This window comes from Neoarius graeffei, chromosome 11 (genome assembly GCF_027579695.1).
Source record: "Neoarius graeffei isolate fNeoGra1 chromosome 11, fNeoGra1.pri, whole genome shotgun sequence".
In the NCBI taxonomy this organism is placed as follows: Eukaryota; Metazoa; Chordata; class Actinopteri; order Siluriformes; family Ariidae; genus Neoarius; species Neoarius graeffei.
The window spans coordinates 67,623,260-67,641,687 of NC_083579.1; the positions used below are offsets into that span (position 1 = coordinate 67,623,260).

An 18,428-nucleotide genomic window follows, 5' to 3' on the forward strand; every position below is an offset into this window, starting at 1 on the left:
GAAGCAGTGAACACACGCACACGCACACACCCAGAGCAGTGGGCAGCCACACTACAGCGCCCGGGGAGCAGTCAGGGGTTCGGTACGTTGCTCAAGGGCACCTCAGCCCAAGGCTGCCCCACGTCAACCTAACTGCATGTCTTTGGACTGTGGGGGAAACCGGAGCACCCGAAGGAAACCCACGCAGACACAGGGAGAACATGCAAACTCCATACAGAAAGGCCCCCTTCAGCCACTGGGCTCGAACCCAGAACCTTCTTGCTGTGAGGCGACCGTGCTAACCACTACACCACCGTGCCGCCCAAGAGGTGAGAGGTGGGGTACACTCTGGACAAGTCGCCAGGTCATCACAGGGCTGACACATAGACACAAACAACCATTCACACACACACATTCACACCTACGGTCAATTTAGAGTCACCAGTTAACCTAACCTGCATGTCTTTGGACTGTGGGGGAAACTGGAGCACCCGGAGGAAACCCACGCGGACACGGGGAGAACATGCAAACTCCGCACAGAAAGGCCCTCGCCGGCCGCTGGGCTCAAATCCAGAACCTTCTTGCTGTGAGGCGACGGCGCTAACCACTACACCACCGTAGTAGACGATCATAGTAATCAAATATACCAGACACTGAGAGGCTCCGGTTAAAATTATGGATTCTTTTCGGTGACTGGCATAGTGTTATTTTGTAAGGGACACAGCCCTGAAGAAAAATAGTACTTTGTCAGTCACCAAAGAGAATCCATGATTACTGGTACTCTCAGTGCATGGTATATTTGATTTCATCAAAAAATGTCAAACTAAAAGTGTTAACTACAAAGAATTAGAAATAGACCTGAAAAAAAAAAGCACTAGAAGTCTAACTCTGCCTCATTAGGTGTGATCATGATACATAGATCTACACACACACAAATGCTCGCGGAGCCACAGCTGTGACTCGAGTCGGCCATAAAGTTTGAAATTGTGACATCAGTTCATGGTATATCCAGGATATACCATGACTGACTTACACCATATCCACTTTTTTTTTTTTTGATGTCACAAGATAGATTGCTAAATCAAATCAATGGTGGAACTGTTTTATGTCATGTGAGCCATCCCTAGCCAGTCCCTGCACGGGAATTTTTTGATGAGGCATATTATAAGGACTTATTGTAGTGCAAAACCTGGTCCTATTTAGATAAACATAAAGCTGATATCCTGAGAGGAATTGACAAAAGTCACCCAGGGAGCTCTTCCTCTAGCCCGGGAAATCCCGTGCTGCTTTGCACAATCGTTCCGATCTGAAAAGACAGCATGGAAACTATGGTCTAAAGGCTCGCCTGAGTTAGGGAGCCAATCAGAGAGTGGGGAGGGGTGGAAAGACGGTGACGCGTACTACTCGACAAACGGAAGCTTGTAGTTTATTTGGGACTGTTTACGGATCACATTTAACATGGCGGCGAGCGATACGAACCAAACTTTCGATCAAGCTTTATCTTGCACAAACGGCAGTAATCGTTCGGTGCCATTGTTTTCCTATTTTTGTTTTGCCTTCTCTTTCTCTTTCCTTCTCTTCTTCGCCTCTTCGTCGCTCTAACTACGTCACCGGGTACAACTGCCATGATTGGCCATGGGCTACGTATACGCCAAATGATAGACATTCGCAACGTCCAATAAACGGCCGTTGACAATCGTAAACCACACCTCCCTTACGAGAAATTCAATAGGCGGATTCCAGACCATATTTCACTTGTGATGTGGTCTGGTGTTAACCAGACTACTCTTCCTCAACTGCTCTCAGCCATTCTCTGTTTTTAGTTTTTACAGCAATTAGGCTTGAAAAGCCAACCTTACATAGATATGTTGTGGAAAATGGAAGGAATATTGAAATAGCTCTATTTGCCACAATTGGAAACTCCTACCCTGTGTCTGAAATCGCTCCCTACTCACTATATAGGGCACTATATAGTGGGGACGCCATTTTGTAGTGCTGTCCGAAACCTTAGTGAGGATTATTTACACCCTGTATAGTGCACTCAAAGTATCCCACAATGCATCACGAAAAGTAGTGTACAACCGATGGTGACCAACCAAAGCAATATATCCCATCATGCATTGCGGTTGCGCTGAAAGAAATCAAATTTGATTTAATAAAAGGCAGCGGCAAAGAAGAAAGTATTCAGCCTTGATTTAAGAAGAACTGAAAGATGCAGGTACTTTGTATTGATTAATGTAGGAAATACGCTCAGTATAATATGGATTTATCATAAAAATACAAGCATGCATTTATTATTTTGAAAACCCACCGGCCAACTGATCTGGCACATTTTAATTGTGCGACAGTAATGACGTAAACACCAGCATGACTGACTAGTGTCCGAAAGCGTTTTTTCATTTTACCAATGAGCTCACTATATAGTCCTCTATATAGTAATTCCCTATATAGGGAGTAGTGAACGAGTGAGGGATTTCAGACGCAGGGATAATGGCCTACCTGCATCTCTAATTCTGTTGTCTGAAATTAATATATTCATGACTAATCGTGCTACCTACTGCCACCCACAGGCATAGAAGAGTATTTAATTAGATGTTGACTTTGCCTAATCAATCGCTTAACCATTAATGCTCAATGAGAGCTGTGTGAAATCAGTTCTTTGGTGTAAATTAAACGTCATATGTCAAAGCAACGGCCGTAAACGAGATTCGTTGAGACCTGTGCGAGACATCGTAGGACGGAAGTAAAACGTACAGCGGAAATCAAAGCGACCTACATCTGCCAACGCTGTCAAAAGACGCGCGCACCCTCTTTCGAATGCTGACGTAATCAAACCGGAAGTTTTGTTTGTTTTGATAGCTATCAGGAAAGTTTGAAAAAAGTAGGCAGTAATCGTCATTTAAACTCGTTTTGTGCAATATTTCGTTTGGAAAGCAGTTTTCAAAATGGCGGCACTGACACCTGGCTGACGCTTCGCGTTTCAAAGTCTCGCACAAGTCTCGTGAAGATCGCGCGGATAAGCGCCGTCTGCCGTGGACCAAACGAACTAAATTCAACACGGCTAAAAACCGAACAGGCCGATAAGTATAATATTTAATTGCAGTTAGTTGCCAATACGAGTCACGATATAAGGTTACTAAAACCGAAAACGTAATTGAATAACACGTTAATTAAGAAATAAAGCAAGTTTAAAAATGACTTCAGTTCTCCTTTAACACGTCTTCTTAGGAACTAGAGGTGTTGTTGAGCTTTCTTCACTAAGGAGTGTGTGTTCAGGGGCCATGAGGTTGTTGGGGATGTGTACTCATAAGAACTTGAAGCTGTTCACTGTTTCTGCTGTAGTGCTGCTGATGTGCAGGAATGAGCGAGCTGCCTGTGTCCTTCTGAAGTCTGCAATTGTCTTTTTTTTTCATTTTGTTGACATTCAGAGAGAGATTGTTGTCCTTGCACGAGGACTCTAGTTGCCATACCACCTCTCTGCAGGCTGTCTCATCCTTGTTGGTGATAAGCTCTATGACAGTGGTGTTGTCAGCAAACTTGATGTGGTTTCTGTGATGGTTAGCGACACAGTTGGGTGAGCAGTGTGTACAGGAGAGGACATGATACACAGCCCTAGGGGGTTTTGGTGTTAAATATGATGGCTCAGGATGATCTTTGTTGGATACTGTGTGTCTTAGGCCTAGTTGCATGTTGAAGTTCTTAATTTGAGTGTGTGGAGTTTGTGGATCAGTATCTGAGGTATGATGGTGTTAAATGCTGAGGTGAAGTCGGTGAACAGCATTCTAACCGAAGTGTGTTGTCCATGTGGGATAAAGCCAGGGTGATGGCAGAAGATGTGGCATCTGTGGTGGAGCAATATTCCTGGGAAGCATGCTGGTGATAGTCCAGCGTAGCTGGACTTCATGGCGATTGGGGTAAGTGCATTGGGGCAGTCATTATTAAGGCATGTAACTGGAGGCTTCTTTGGTATCAGGGATGATGGTGGCCTATTTGCAGCAGGTAGGGACAGCAGCCACTTCATCAAGGATCTGCTTTGAGTCCTTTCTTGTTTGCCATAGTGATGGATAGCTTGACAGATGAGGTGAGGCAAGAGTCACCATGGAACATGATGTTTGCGGATGATATGCGGTGAAAGTAGAAAGGAGGTTGAGTTGGGTTTAGAGAGATGGAGGTATGCAGAGGAATGAAGGTGAGCAGTAGCAAAACAGAGTACATGTGCATCAGTGAGAACGGGGATGAGAGTGTAGTGAAGATGCAAGGAGTAGATGTAAAGCAAGTTGGTGAATTCAAGTCTCTGGGGTCAACTGTGCAGGAAAATGGGGGCTGCGATAGTGAGGTGAGAAAGAGAGCGCAGGCAGGGTGGAGCAGTTGGAGAAGGATTTCGGGAGTCATTTGTGATAGGAAAGTCCCAGCAGAAGTGAAAGGTAAGATGTATAAGACAGTCGTGAGACCAGCTGTGATGTACAGATTGGAGACCGTACCCTTAACGAAGAGACAGGAGGCAAAGTCAGAGGTGGCGGAGTTGAGGATGTTAAGGTTTGCGATGGGAGGTTGGACAGGATAAGGAACGAGCACATCAGAGGGACAGCACATGTGGAGAGCTTGGGAATTAAGCTAAGAGAGATGAGACGGAGATGGTATGGGCACATCCTGAGAAGAGATGTAGAGCATGTTGGAAGGAGAATGTTGAGGATTGAACTGCCAGGCACATGAAAACGAGGAAGGCCAAAGAGGAGATACATGGATGTGGTGAGAGAAGACGTGAAAGTGGCAGGTGTGGTAGAGAAGGATGCGGAAGACAGGGAGCAATGGAGACGAAAGATCTGCTGTGGTGACCCCTAATCGGGAGCAGCCAGAAGAAGAAGAAAGGGACAGCAGCCTTTGCCAGGTAGATGTTAAAGATGTCTTCGAAGACATCAGTCAGCTGTTAGAGCTTGTAAGAACTTGTAATGTTATTTTCAGTAGTGGTTAGCACTGTCGCCTCACAGCAAGAAGGTTCTGGGTTCGAGCCCAGCGGCTAAAGGGGGCCTTTCTGTATGGACTTTGTATGTTCTCCCCGTGTCTGCGTGGGTTTCCTCCGGGTGCTCCGGTTTCCCCCACAGTCCAAAGACATGCAGGCTAGGCTAACTGGTGGCTCTAAATTGACCGTAGGTGTGAGTGTGAATGGTTGGTTGTCTCGATGTGTCAGCCCTGCGATGCTCCGGTTTCCTCCACAGTTCAGAGACATGCGGTTAGGTTAACATTGGGCAGCCATGGCCTGAGGTTGGGCTGAAGTGCCCATGAGCAAGGGCACCTAACCCACAACTGCTCTCCAGGTGCTGTAACATAGCTGCCCATTGCTCTGGGTATGTGTGTGTGCTCATGGCTCACTTGTGTGTGCATGTGCGTGTTTACTGCTTTAGATGGGCTAAATTTCACGGTGTGCTTAAAGTGCATATTCTGGACCAATTTCGTTTTGTTTTTTTTTTGTATGAAAGTATGTCCCTTTACACACTCATCCAGAAGGGTAATTTTGCACAAGGCCATCTGTCTACAGCAGAAAAAAATAAAATAACAAAACGCTTCTGGAAAAATCCCAAGGGAGTCTGGAGCCAGAATCGTGACGTCACCTGCGGAAGCGCCAGCAGGCTGCGCGAGCTTTGCACGGTTTCAGTGCACAGCCTGTGTAGACCAAGCGCTCCCATTTCTCTCTCATCGTCCGGTCTTTTGGGAAACGATGAGTACTAATCCCAGCAAGATTGGTGTTGCTACACCCTCCTACGATACATCTGTTAACCATTTTAATAATTACGCGATAACGTTGAAGAAATTTGCAGAAAACCACCAGATCGTTTTCTCATAAACAAACCAGCGCTGACGTAGGATTCAGAGGGAGGCGTCCCGCACGCGACGTCACGAAAATCAATGTTTGCCGGGAAATCCAAATGCCAAGTTTTTTCAGAGGCGGACCAATTCGCCTCAAATGGCTTGATTTCAACTGAATTTTTCTGGTATTGCGCAAGGTAAAAAAAATCGCAGAGAATGCAGAATGTGACAGATATTTGACCAAAGTTTAATATAAAATAGGAGAATTACATGGATCTTGCTCCTGAATTTACCCGTGGTATGCACTTTAAGTCTGTGCCTGAGTGTGCGTGTAGAGACGGGTAACCGTGGAAGGCAAGTCTTTGTAACCAATGAGGAGTCAGGAGAAGGATGATGTACGCAAAGGATGGTTAAATTTATTTTTAACTAATAACAGCCCCCAAAACCGTGCAGAATATTTACAGTGAATCAAAAAAAAACTGAAAATAAATAATGACACGATGGTCAAAAAAAAGGCAAAAAATAATACTGGAAATAAAGCTAGCTAACTACAGCAATATCAAATACAAAATCACTCAGACACTGAGGTGGGGTTTACATTAGACCGTATCAGCGGATCATCAGATTAACGTTTTTAAAAACGATTAGCGTGCACACAGCAACGCCAATACACGATTCGCGTGCACACAGCAACGCCAATACACGGATATGCTAATCACATGACTAATTCGGCACGTAAGTTGAAATGCGTCAGTGCGGCTCATCGCTTCCTCCTCAGCGGCTGCGCTCCAAATCACTCCGCCCTGAACAGCGAGTGCCCTCTGGAGGGTGCGCACTCCGGCCCTGCGCAGCTCACAGAGCGCGCGAGTGTAGTGCACGAGCAGTGATTCGGGACTGAGCCGCTGTGTGCAAGTCACTTACCACTTGCAAGTGGAAGGATGGCAAGCTTAAAGACCATCATAACTACACAATGGGCAGTATTTGCATCAGTATTTGCAGTATTTTCATACTTTTATACTCTTTAATGAAAGGTGATACAAGGCGGAAGTCCGCGCCGTTTTTCAGCAGTCGCGTCACATGACCAACGCGAGCGAATCAGGAAGGTGGATGTCACAGTGACGTTGTCCAATGACGACGCCAGCTAGAGCTCAGCACAGCGTATCCGCGTATTCTCAATGTTTACACAGCACCGGAGCTGACACGATCTGGATTGAATACGTGGACCCTGGCGGATTCCCGTTTCCCGGCGTTTCCAGGCGTTTTAATGTAAACGGACAGTGCATCCGCGAAGAAAACGAGACCGATACGGTCTAATGGTCTGAGTTAACAAGGCCTACCACTCACAGGTCCGCACTCATCGCTGGCCCCCCTAGACTAACCCAGGTAACTCTTTTAACAGAGTTCGAGTACTCGTTCCCCCAATGGATCATACCACTGTTACAAATTACATGGGGGTAAACTGACAGTGGAGCACTGAAATAAGCAAAAGAAAATAAATACAAGAAAATACTGAAATACAAATCAAATGTGCTAGCATAGAAACCAATAGTACATGTACTAAAATCATAATTTTAGCTTGAAACACAAGATAACACAACTTGGAACATACCATAATTAAGTACGCGCAGCGCTTGTGCATGCCTGAACACGCCTAACCTGAGAACACCAGTATATCAACTCAACAGTGACCGTGCGGACTCTTTTACAAGAGTGAGGAAACGCTACGGCACTGGTAAGTTGGTTATCACACATTTTATAGACATTAGCAAACTCTTATAGCTTTAAAACATGTTGATTACACTGGCAAGAAAGTTTACACGCGAGAATAATTAAATAAACATATCGCGGCTGCTGTCTCTGGAATGTTTATGTCGGCGTTTCGTGGAGTTTAAGACATGTAAAATGTTTGACAGCAAACTTAACCGTGTGCACCCGAGTTAAGATAATACTGCACATGAAACACAACATATAAACAGTGTAAACTCACGCGACAGTCCGCTGTAATGTCTTTATCAGGTAGTAATCCACGAGGCAGTTTGAATGGGGAGAAAGCGTCCTGAAAGTTCAAGGCAAGCGCCGTGAGAACTTACGTGATGACGTGGTGGCCAGCCACGGCATCACAGTGCGTCTGACAAATCAAGGCTTCTTGGCTTCTATCTTCTGCTCCAGGATATGTTTTTCAGATGATTTTGTTTGAAGTGCTCTCATGTTTGTTTATTTCCAGGTCAAATGAGCTGACACGGAAAGACCGGCTGTACAAAAACATTCAGCGGATGCAGCAGGCTCATGGCTTTCAAAACTTCCACATTGTACCTCAGACCTTCGTTCTTCCTGCGGAATATCAGGAATTTTGCAGTGAGTGTAACTCGTTATTTGAGTTACGCTAAGTTGTTTAATGTAAACTAGATCGAGCATGAAAGCTCTGTACTCATCTGCTCTTCCACTGCAGTTTAATCTCCTCCTCCATCTCCTTGTTTGAACTGTAGACACCTTCTGTAAGGACAAGGGTCCATGGATTATCAAACCTGTTGCGTCTTCCAGAGGCAGAGGCATCTACCTGGTCAGCAGTGTAAGTCCATGAACGCTGCTGGAGTTAGTAGGATTTAAGTTGTTGCTGATACGCCTGCAGGGGTCTTACCCTACATTCATACTAGCAAGCAAGAACGTGACGGGCGACTATTCATTTTCAACGTACATGTGCACACAGAGCCAGGATTTCAGCAGCCAGTGACCGCATGTTCACAGATGTGAAGTTGGTAGCAGCACCTCCGAAGCTTTAAAGTGCAGATCCTGGACCAAATTCGTTTTTTTTTAAAAATATGAAAGTATGTCCCTTTACACACTCATCCAGAAGGGTAATTTTGCACAAGGCCATCTGTCTACAGCAGAAAAAAATAAAATAACAAAACGCGTCTGGAAAAATCCCAAGGGAGTCTGGAGCCAGATTCGTGACGTCACCTGCGGAAGCGCCAGCAGGCTGCGCGAGCTTTGCACGGTTTCAGTGCACAGCCTGTGTAGACCAAGCGCTCCCGTTTCTCTCTTTGTCCGGTCTTTTGGGAAACGATGAGTACTAATCCCAGCAAGATTGGTGTTGCTACACCCTCCTACGATACATCTGTTAACCATTTTAATAATCGCGCGATAACGTTGAAGAAATTTGCAGAAAACCACCAGGTCGTTTTCTCATAAACAAACCAGCGCTGACGTAGGATTCAGAGGGAGGCGTCCCGCACGCGACGTCACGAAAATCAATGTTTGCCGGGAAATCCAAATGCCAAGTTTTTTCAGAGGTGGACCAATTCGCCTCAAATGGCTTGATTTCAACTGAATTTTTCTGGTATTGCGCAAGGTAAAAAAAATTGCAGAGAATGCAGAATGTGACAGATATTTGACCAAAGTTTAATATAAAATAGGAGAATTACATTGATCTTGCTCCTGAATTTACCCGTGATATGCACTTTAACAAACCCCAAATGAAACAAATTTCAGGCACAGGAATGTCCCTTGTTGGTGCGGGTGTAGATATGCAGTCTTGTGAGCTTATGAGATCACACGAATGTTCATTTAGTGTGTAAGTAACATTTGAATCAAGACTCTCTCAATTCTGTGCAAACATGGTGAAGCAAAAATCCAAACGATTGGCTCAAATCACTCAAAAATATGGCAAAAGAGCAGTCTTGTGGAACGATCTGTGCTGGTGTTTTGAAATCTCCAGTATTAACAAATAGTTCCTGAAAGCCTCATCACCTTTTCTGATCTTCTGCACTCTCCATTTCTGTCATGGTAAATAGAGAATATTTTGAGTTCATTTATGTAGAATAAAATCTATCGGTGTATTTTCGATTTAGCTAACATTAGTATATAGTACCAGTCAAAAGCTTGGACACAGCTTCTAATTCAATAGTTTTTCTTTATTTTTATTAATTAAAAGACACTTCTTCATGTCTTAAAGTAATGATGGATGTCGTTTCTCTTTAATTACTTGAGCGGTTCTTGACGTAATATGGATTACTACAGTTGTGGAATAGGGCTGTTTTACTGTATTTTTATTATTTACTATTTCCTGTTTGATCTCAAATGCATTAAAGCTAGACCGCCTTTCAGGTTTTTCAAATGTAGGTCATAAAAAGAATTTTCCCTGACACCAATTATTTTTGTTTAGTGGACCGAAAGCTACTGAATTTGAATCACAGACTTCCAATTTTATTAGTTTAAAAAAAAACCCAAACCGAACAATTAATAAATTTAGGGCCACGTGGCCCTAAATTCTCCACTATTTTTATTCGCTTCACCATGACCCAATTCAAGATACTACGTCATGCATGACGTAGTGGGCTTTCCCCGTTCGCGCAAGGCATTGTGGGATACAAATTTAAAACAGGAGAGGAAAATGTAGGACGCAAATGAAACGTGAAAGACCGACTACAGTAACAGAAAGCGAGAAGAAAAGACGGTATGTTATATGCGAAGGAAAGGAAACGCAGGACCAAACTAATAAATATCGGCGGTCAGCGAGCACCTCGGTGTGATCAGCTGTTCGTTTAGCGACAGAATGATGTAACTGTCAGTGCACGCTCAAAGGTAAACCTGTACATGGCAGTAATGCAACACTGTGGATGCCAGCTGCCGTAAAACCCAAAAGAAGAAGAAGAAGATAAACCTGCGCATGCCACACACGACTTCCTCTGTCTGCTTGACTGCGCAAAGCGAGCGATTTCATGCACATTATTTGCTTGGGAATCTCCTCAAATTAAATAACTTCCCAGCCACAGAATGGGCGTTTTTTTTTTTTTTTTTGAGATGTTACAGAAATAAGCGTACAACCCTGATTCCAAAAAAGTTGGGACAAAGTACAAATGTAAATAAAAACAGAATGCAATAATTTACAAATCTTAAAAACTGATATTGTATTCACAATAGAACATAGACAACATATCAAATGTCGAAAGTGAGACATTTTGAAATTTCATGCCAAATATTGGCTCATTTGAAATTTCATGACAGCAGCACATCTCAAAAAAGTTGGGACAGGGGCAATAAGAGGCTGGAAAAGTTAAAGGTACAAAAAAGGAACAGCTGGAGGACCAAATTGCAACTCATTAGGTCAATTGGCAATAGGTCATTAACATGACTGGGTATAAAAAGAGCATCTTGGAGTGGCAGCGGCTCTGAGAAGTAAAGATGGGAAGAGGATCACCAATCCCCCTAATTCTGCGCTGACAAATAGTGGAGCAATATCAGAAAGGAGTTCGACAGTGTAAAATTGCAAAGAGTTTGAACATATCATCATCTACAGTGCATAATATCATCAAAAGATTCAGAGAATCTGGAAGAATCTCTGTGCGTAAGGGTCAAGACCGGAAAACCATACTGGGTGCCCGTGATCTTTGGGCCCTTAGACGGCACTGCATCACATACAGGCATGCTTCTGTATTGGAAATCACAAAATGGGCTCAGGAATATTTCCAGAGAACATTATCTGTGAACACAATTCACTGTGCCATCCGCCGTTGCCAGCTAAAACTCTATAGTTCAAAGAAGAAGCCGTATCTAAACACGATCCAGAAGCGCAGACGTCTTCTCTGGGCCAAGGCTCATTTAAAATGGACTGTGGCAAAGTGGAAAACTGTTCTGTGGTCAGACGAATCAAAATTTGAAGTTCTTTATGGAAATCAGGGACGCCGTGTCATTCGGACTAAAGAGGAGAAGGACGACCCAAGTTGTTATCAGCGCTCAGTTCAGAAGCCTGCATCTCTGATGGTATGGGGTTGCATTAGTGCGTGTGGCATGGGCAGCTTACACATCTGGAAAGACACCATCAATGCTGAAAGGTATATCCAGGTTCTAGAGCAACATATGCTCCCATCCAGACGACGTCTCTTTCAGGGAAGACCTTGCATTTTCCAACATGACAATGCCAAACCACATACTGCATCAGTTATAGCATCATGGCTGCGTAGAAGAAGGGTCCGGGTACTGAACTGGCCAGCCTGCAGTCCAGATCTTTCACCCATAGAAAACATTTGGCGCATCATAAAACGGAAGATACGACAAAAAAGACCTAAGACAGTTGAGCAACTAGAATCCTACATTAGACAAGAATGGGTTAACATTCCTGTCCCTAAACTTGAGCAACTTGTCTCCTCAGTCCCCAGACGTTTACAGACTGTTGTAAAGAGAAAAAGGGATGTCTCACAGTGGTAAACATGGCCTTGTCCCAACTTTTTTGAGATGTGCTGTTGTCATGAAATTTAAAATCACCTAATTTTTCTCTTTAAATGATACATTTTCTCAGTTTAAACATTTGCTATGTCATCTATGTTCTATTCTGAATAAAATATGGAATTTTGAAACTTCCACATCATTGCATTCCGTTTTTATTTACAATTTGTACTTTGTCCCACCTTTTTTGGAATCGGGGTTGTATATCACAATGACCAAATTTCAGAAGGAACTAAATTCCACCGATTTTATGAAATCGAAAGGCCGTTTAGCTTCACGAAAGCAAGAAACTTGTCCACTAATTAACTTTTGACGAGGCACCTGTTAATTGAAAAGCATTCCAGGCGACTCTCTCATGAAGCTGGTTAAGATAATGCTAATAGGGTGCAAAGTGTCATCAAGGGAAACACTGGCTACTTTGAAGAATCTAATATATCAAAAATGTTTTTTGATAAATTAAAAAAAAAAATTATCACATAATCCCATACTTGTTCCAGATGTTGTTTCATCGTTTTGATGTCTTCAGTATTGTTCAACAGTGTTGTCACTGCTGAACCTGATCCAGGCTTGAGGCGAACCGTGTTTGGTTGACTTGGCCAGAATTACAGCAGTAGGGTGTCCAGTTCCTTTCTGCGCAATCATATATATATATATATATACACACACATATACACATGTATGGGCAATTTAGAGTAGCCAGTTAACGTAACTGCATGTCTTTTTGGACTGTGGAGGAAACCCATGAAGACATAAGGGGTGTTCACATGGCACATATTTGCATCGATGCTGCACCGATGTATTTTGTTGCGATATATCTTACACCGGTGTAAATTTTGTGGAGCGTTCACACGTCACAAACCTGCTTACTAGAGAGAAGCGTGTTAGCACCGGTGCAGCCCCACTTGCGTTCACACGGCAGTTTTTGCGACCGTGCTATACGATAGTAATATTGCGGAAATGAAATATGCGCATGCGTGAAAATGTACTTCCTTTTCCCAGTTGTCATGGCATCACCAAGCGCCGGGAAAACAACGTGGATGAAGACACCAGTGTTGCCAGATACTGCTGACGTTTTCCAGCCCAAAATATGTTCAAATCCGCCAAAATGCACTTAAAAACACCCAATCTGGCAACACTGGAAGACACGCAGTTCTGTTGTTGTTGATATTCGCTATTTTGGAAGCGCAAAATACCAGGATGCAAATTATGCAATGCCCGTATGTAATCAACTCTCCTCACGCGTAGCGAGTCTACCCCTGTAGCGTGCAGACGTCCCATTTTATATCGGTGCTGCCCCGCAAACTAGCATTTACTCCGGAGTAAATTTCTTAAACCACCTCCCGAGCAGGGTTAGATTTGCACCGGTTTAAGCAGCTTTCAGGGGCTACACCGGTATAACTTTGTACCGTGTGAACGCTCTACCGGGGCAGCCCCGGTGCTACACCGGAGTAAAAGTTGCTGTGTGAACACCCCTATGATGGGTAGAACATGCAAACTCCATACAGAAAGGCCCCCATCGGCCACTGGGCTCGAACCCAGAACCTTCTTGCTGTGAGGTGACAGTGCTAACCACTACACCACCGTGCCACCCCGACAATGTAGAAAAAAGTCAAAATACAGAAAAAACTATGAATGAGTAGGTTTGTCCAAACTTTTGACTGGTACTGTATACAGCGCTCAGCGTAAATGAGTGCACCCCCTTTGAAAAGTGACATTTTAAACAATATCTCAATGAACACCAACAATTTCCAAAATGTTGAAAAGATAAAGTTTAATATAACATCTGTTTAACTTGTAATGGGAAAGTAAGGCTAATAATATAACTTGGATTACACATTTTTTCAGTTTTACTCAAATTAGGGTGGTGCAAAAATGAGTACACCCCACAACAAAAACTACCACATCTAGTACTTTGTATGGCCTCCATGATTTTTAATGACAGCACCAAGTCTTCTCGGCATGGAATGAACAAGTTGGCGACATTTTGCAACATCAATCTTTTTCCATTCTTCAACAACGACCTCTTTTAGTGACTGGATGCTGGATGGAGAGTGATGCTCAACTTGTCTCTTCAGAATTCCCCATAGGTGTTCGATTGGGTTCAGATCAGGAGACATACTTGGCCACTGAATCACTTTCACCCTGTTCTTCTTCAGAAATCCAACAGTGGCCTTAGATGTGTGTTTAGGATCATTGTCATGTTGGAAAAGTGCATGATGACCAAGGGCACGGAGTGATGGCAGCATCTTCTCTTTCAGTATAGAGCAATACGTCTGTGAATTCATGATGCCATCAATGAAATGCAGCTCCCCGACACCAGCAGCACTCATGCAGCCCCACATAAGGACACTGCCACCACCATGTTTCACTGTAGGCACCATGCAGTTTTCTTTGTATTCCTCACCTTTGCGACACCATACGGTTTTGAAGCCATCAGTTCCAAAAACATTTATCTTGGTCTCATCACTCCAGAGTATAGAGTCCCAGTAGTCTTCATCTTTGTCAGCATGGGCTCTGGCAAACTCTAGGCAGGCTTTTTTATGCCTGGGCTTTAGGAGAGGCTTCTTTCCATGCATGCCATTCCTCTGCAGTGTACGCCGTATTGTGTCACGGGAAATAGTCACCCCAGTTTGGCTTTCTACTTTTTTAGATAACTGCAGTGAACTTGCATGCCGATTTTCTTCAGCCCTTCTCATCAGAAGACGCTCCTGTCGAGGTGTTAACTTCCACCTGGACGTCTCTGTGAGATTGTTGCAGTTCCATCTTTCTTAAATTTTTGTACGACTTTTGCTACAGTATTCTGACTGATAAGTAAAGCTTTGCTGATCATCTTGTCGCCTTCACCTTTGTGGTGGAAAGAAATTATTTTCTTTGGGGAATTCTGAAGAGACAAGTTGAGCATCACTCTCCATCCAGCATCCAGCCACTAAAAGAGGTCGTTGTTGAAGAATGGAAAAAGACTGATGTTGCAAAATGTCGCCAACTTGTTCATTCCATGCCTAGAAGACTTGGTGCCGTCATTAAAAATCATGGAGGCCATACAAAGTACTAGATGTAGTAGTTTTTGTTGTGGGGTGTACTCATTTTTGCACCACCCTAATTTGAGTAAAACTGAAAAATGTGTCATCTAAGTTTATCTTATTAACCTTACTTTCCCGTTATAAGTTAAACAGATGTTATATTAAACTTTATCTTTTCAACATTTTGGAAATTGTTTGTGTTCATTGAGATATTGTTTAAAATGTCACTTTTCAAAGGGGGTGCACTCATTTACGCTGAGCACTGTATTTAACATTGGCTTACTGTATGTATTTGTTAGAGATGCAATGAAAATTTTGGCTAGAAATGGTCAAAATGATATGTTCTGGTTTTGGCTGAAAGATAAAAAAGATGAAGATTTTGACCCGTATATTTTAAATAGACCTCCAACTTTCAAGTATGAAATCTAATGCTTTACAAATAATGTTCATGTGACGATCATTGAAAAGTAAATTAAATACGCTGTACACTGGTGCACTCCTGCTCAACATTGTGCAGCATCATTTCATTATTTAACAATGGCAGATCTGTCATTATCTGTACAGAAATACAGAAATTCATTCATTCTTTCATGTATTCCTTCATCTGTCTGCAGTCAGCCCTTTGTTCTGGTCTGGGTCAGGGTGGATCCAAGAACACTTTTTGAGCATCTCCTCAAAAAAAAAAAAAAAAAAAGGAAGAAAATGAATGCAGTAATTCCAGAGACACCCAAAAAGGTGTCATAAACATCTGTGCGCCTCAGAATAAATCACAAACACATCAAGGCATTCTGTTTTGGCTGTGCTTCTCATAATTTTCTGCCTTGGACATATTACGTAGCACCCATCCTTCTTGAGAAAGTGGAAAGAATGTTAGTGATATTTGGAAAAAGGATTTTTGTTTTTTTTTTGATTGTGTGCGAACTGGTGCCAGATGTGAAGTTGGTAGCAGCACCTCTTAAGCTTTAACAAACCCCACCTGAAACAAATTTCAGGCACAGGAATGTCCTGTGTCGATGCTGGTGCAGATATGCGTTCTTATGAGCTTATGATATCACAGCAATGTCCATTCATTTTGTCTCTGACATTTTAGAAACATCGGACATGTTTTAAAAAAAAAAAAAAAGAGTATTTTTAACACAGTCACTTAGTGTTTAAAGGAACAGTCCACCGTACTTCCATAATGAAATATGCTCTTATCTGAATTGAGACGAGCTGCTCCGTACCTCTCCGAGCTTTGCGCGACCTCCCAGTCAGTCAGACGCAGTCAGACGTGCTGTCACTCCTGTTAGCAATGTAGCTAGGCTCAGTATGGCCAATGGTATTTTTTGGGGCTGTAGTTAGATGCGACCAAACTCTTCCGCGTTTTTCCTGTTTACATAGGTTTATATGACCAGTGATATGAAACAAGTTCAGTTACACAAATTGAAACGTAGCGATTTTCTATGCTATGGAAAGTCCGCACTATAATGACAGGCGTACTAACACCTTCTGTGCGCTTCGGCAGCGCATTGATATCTGAGCTCTGTATCAATGCGCTGCCGAAGCGCGCAGAAGGTGTTAGTACGCCTGTCATTATAGTGCGGACTTTCCATAGCATAGAAAATCGCTACGTTTCAATTTGTGTAACTGAACTTGTTTCATATCACTGGTCATATAAACCTATGTAAACAGGAAAAACGCGGAAGAGTTTGGTCGCATCTAACTACAGCCCCAAAAAATACCATTGGCCATGCTGAGCCTAGCTACATTGCTAACAGGAGTGACAGCGCGTCTGACTGCGTCTGACTGACTGGGAGGTCGCGCAAAGCTCGGAGAGGTACGGAGCAGCTCGTCTCAATTCAGATAAGAGCATATTTCATTATGGAAGTACGGTGGACTGTTCCTTTAAGTTTACCACGCATTTGAATAATTTTAAACAGTTTTTCTCTTTCACTGATAATCTAATAATGTAATGAGGAAAGTTGTTAACATGGGTCATTCAGGGACATTTTACACCAGGAATTACTAAACAACTGGCCCTATTTGGATCTAGGATGTGAGATTTGGAGTCACAAACCGAGAACAAAAGTAAAGTGACAAGTCGTCATGGCCTAAATATTTTATTTGAAGTCTTGCTTGTTTTGTTTCTTTTTTTTCCAGCCAAGTCAGATTTCCTTGGATGAAAACATCCTGGTCTCACGGTATATTAGCAACCCATTACTGATTGATGGTGTGTATGCAGATAAAACAAATAGCATTTTCTAGAAACAACTGGCTGTCGTGTATTCTCTAATTTTCTTTCACGTTCTCATGCAGATTTTAAGTTCGATGTGCGATTATATGTGTTGGTGACGTCTTACGACCCGATCGTTATCTATGTCTATGAAGAGGGGTTAACTAGGTGAGTGCTGTTTGTACTGTAATTTTTCCTCCCAGAATTCAGTCAGGTTTTGATTAATATTTTAAAGCACTAAACATTTTGCCCTGTGAGCGATGGATTACTGTGACACTGATGTTCGTGCACACTTGTCAGGAAACGCACTGTAAACGACAGTCGCGTATTAGGTTGTTTTTAGCGAGCAATAGTTGTTATAGTCTGGCCCAGGATCCTGTGTACAGCTCAGTAGATTTGCTTAAGCCTGATGTTTCTTTGCATTCCATATTGATTTCTGTTCAAATTGACACATGGGTATAAGGGCAGAAATAGTCATAAGTCATATCTAGTTACAGTACCACTCAAAAGTTTGTACACCGCTCCTCAGGTATAGGTTTTTCTGTATTTTGACTATTTTCTACATTGTAGAACAATACTGAAAACATCAATACTATGAAATAATATATGGAACATATTATTTACCAGCTGGGAGGTCCGTATCGTGAAATACCGTGACCGAGGTCTTGAAAATACTGACCGAGGCCCTCTGGGCCGAGGTCAGTATTTTCAAGGCCGAGGTCACTGTATTTCACGATACGGACCGACATTAAGCTGGTAAATAATATATTTATTTTTTTCTTTACCAAATTCTAACAGAAAATGAGAGCGCCTGAAAGGGAAACCATATTTAGAACAAACCTGCTACAAATTCGTTTTCGGCTTTCTCCTGAAATGTTTTCTTTTATTTCAGCTTCATCAGGGTAGTAAAACTCGCTTTCGCTGTGAACACTGTTGTTATCGCTATCCATGCTGTAAAATTAATGCTATTATTTATTTGATAAATGTGAAAATAAATATTGACAAAAAATTGCTACTATGTTTGTTGTTGTTGTGAACGAGCGAGTCGCCAAAGGTCTGTAACCGTGGGCGGCACGGTGATGTAGTGGTTAGCACAGTCACCTCACAGCACGAAGGTTCTGCGTTCGAGCCCAGTGGCCGGCCGGTGAGGGCCTTTCTGTGTAGAGTTTTCATGTTCTCCCCGTGTCTGC

General features: G+C 42.9%; 1 protein-coding gene across 7 annotated transcripts in view; it reads left to right on the top strand.

The window, feature by feature from the left end:
• ttll5 (tubulin tyrosine ligase-like family, member 5) overlaps nt 1-18,428 on the top strand; it is a 231,636-nt gene that overhangs the window by 18,934 nt on the left and 194,274 nt on the right. For 6 of the 7 annotated variants that reach the window (XM_060934635.1, XM_060934633.1, XM_060934636.1 and 3 more), the window contains exons 6-9: nt 8,009-8,139; nt 8,271-8,353; nt 17,166-17,235; nt 17,322-17,406. In XM_060934635.1, coding sequence (XP_060790618.1) covers nt 8,009-8,139; nt 8,271-8,353; nt 17,166-17,235; nt 17,322-17,406 — 369 coding nt within the window. The remainder of the gene's footprint in view (nt 1-8,008; nt 8,140-8,270; nt 8,354-17,165; nt 17,236-17,321; nt 17,407-18,428) is intronic. The other variant, XM_060934638.1, reaches the window with a different exon arrangement.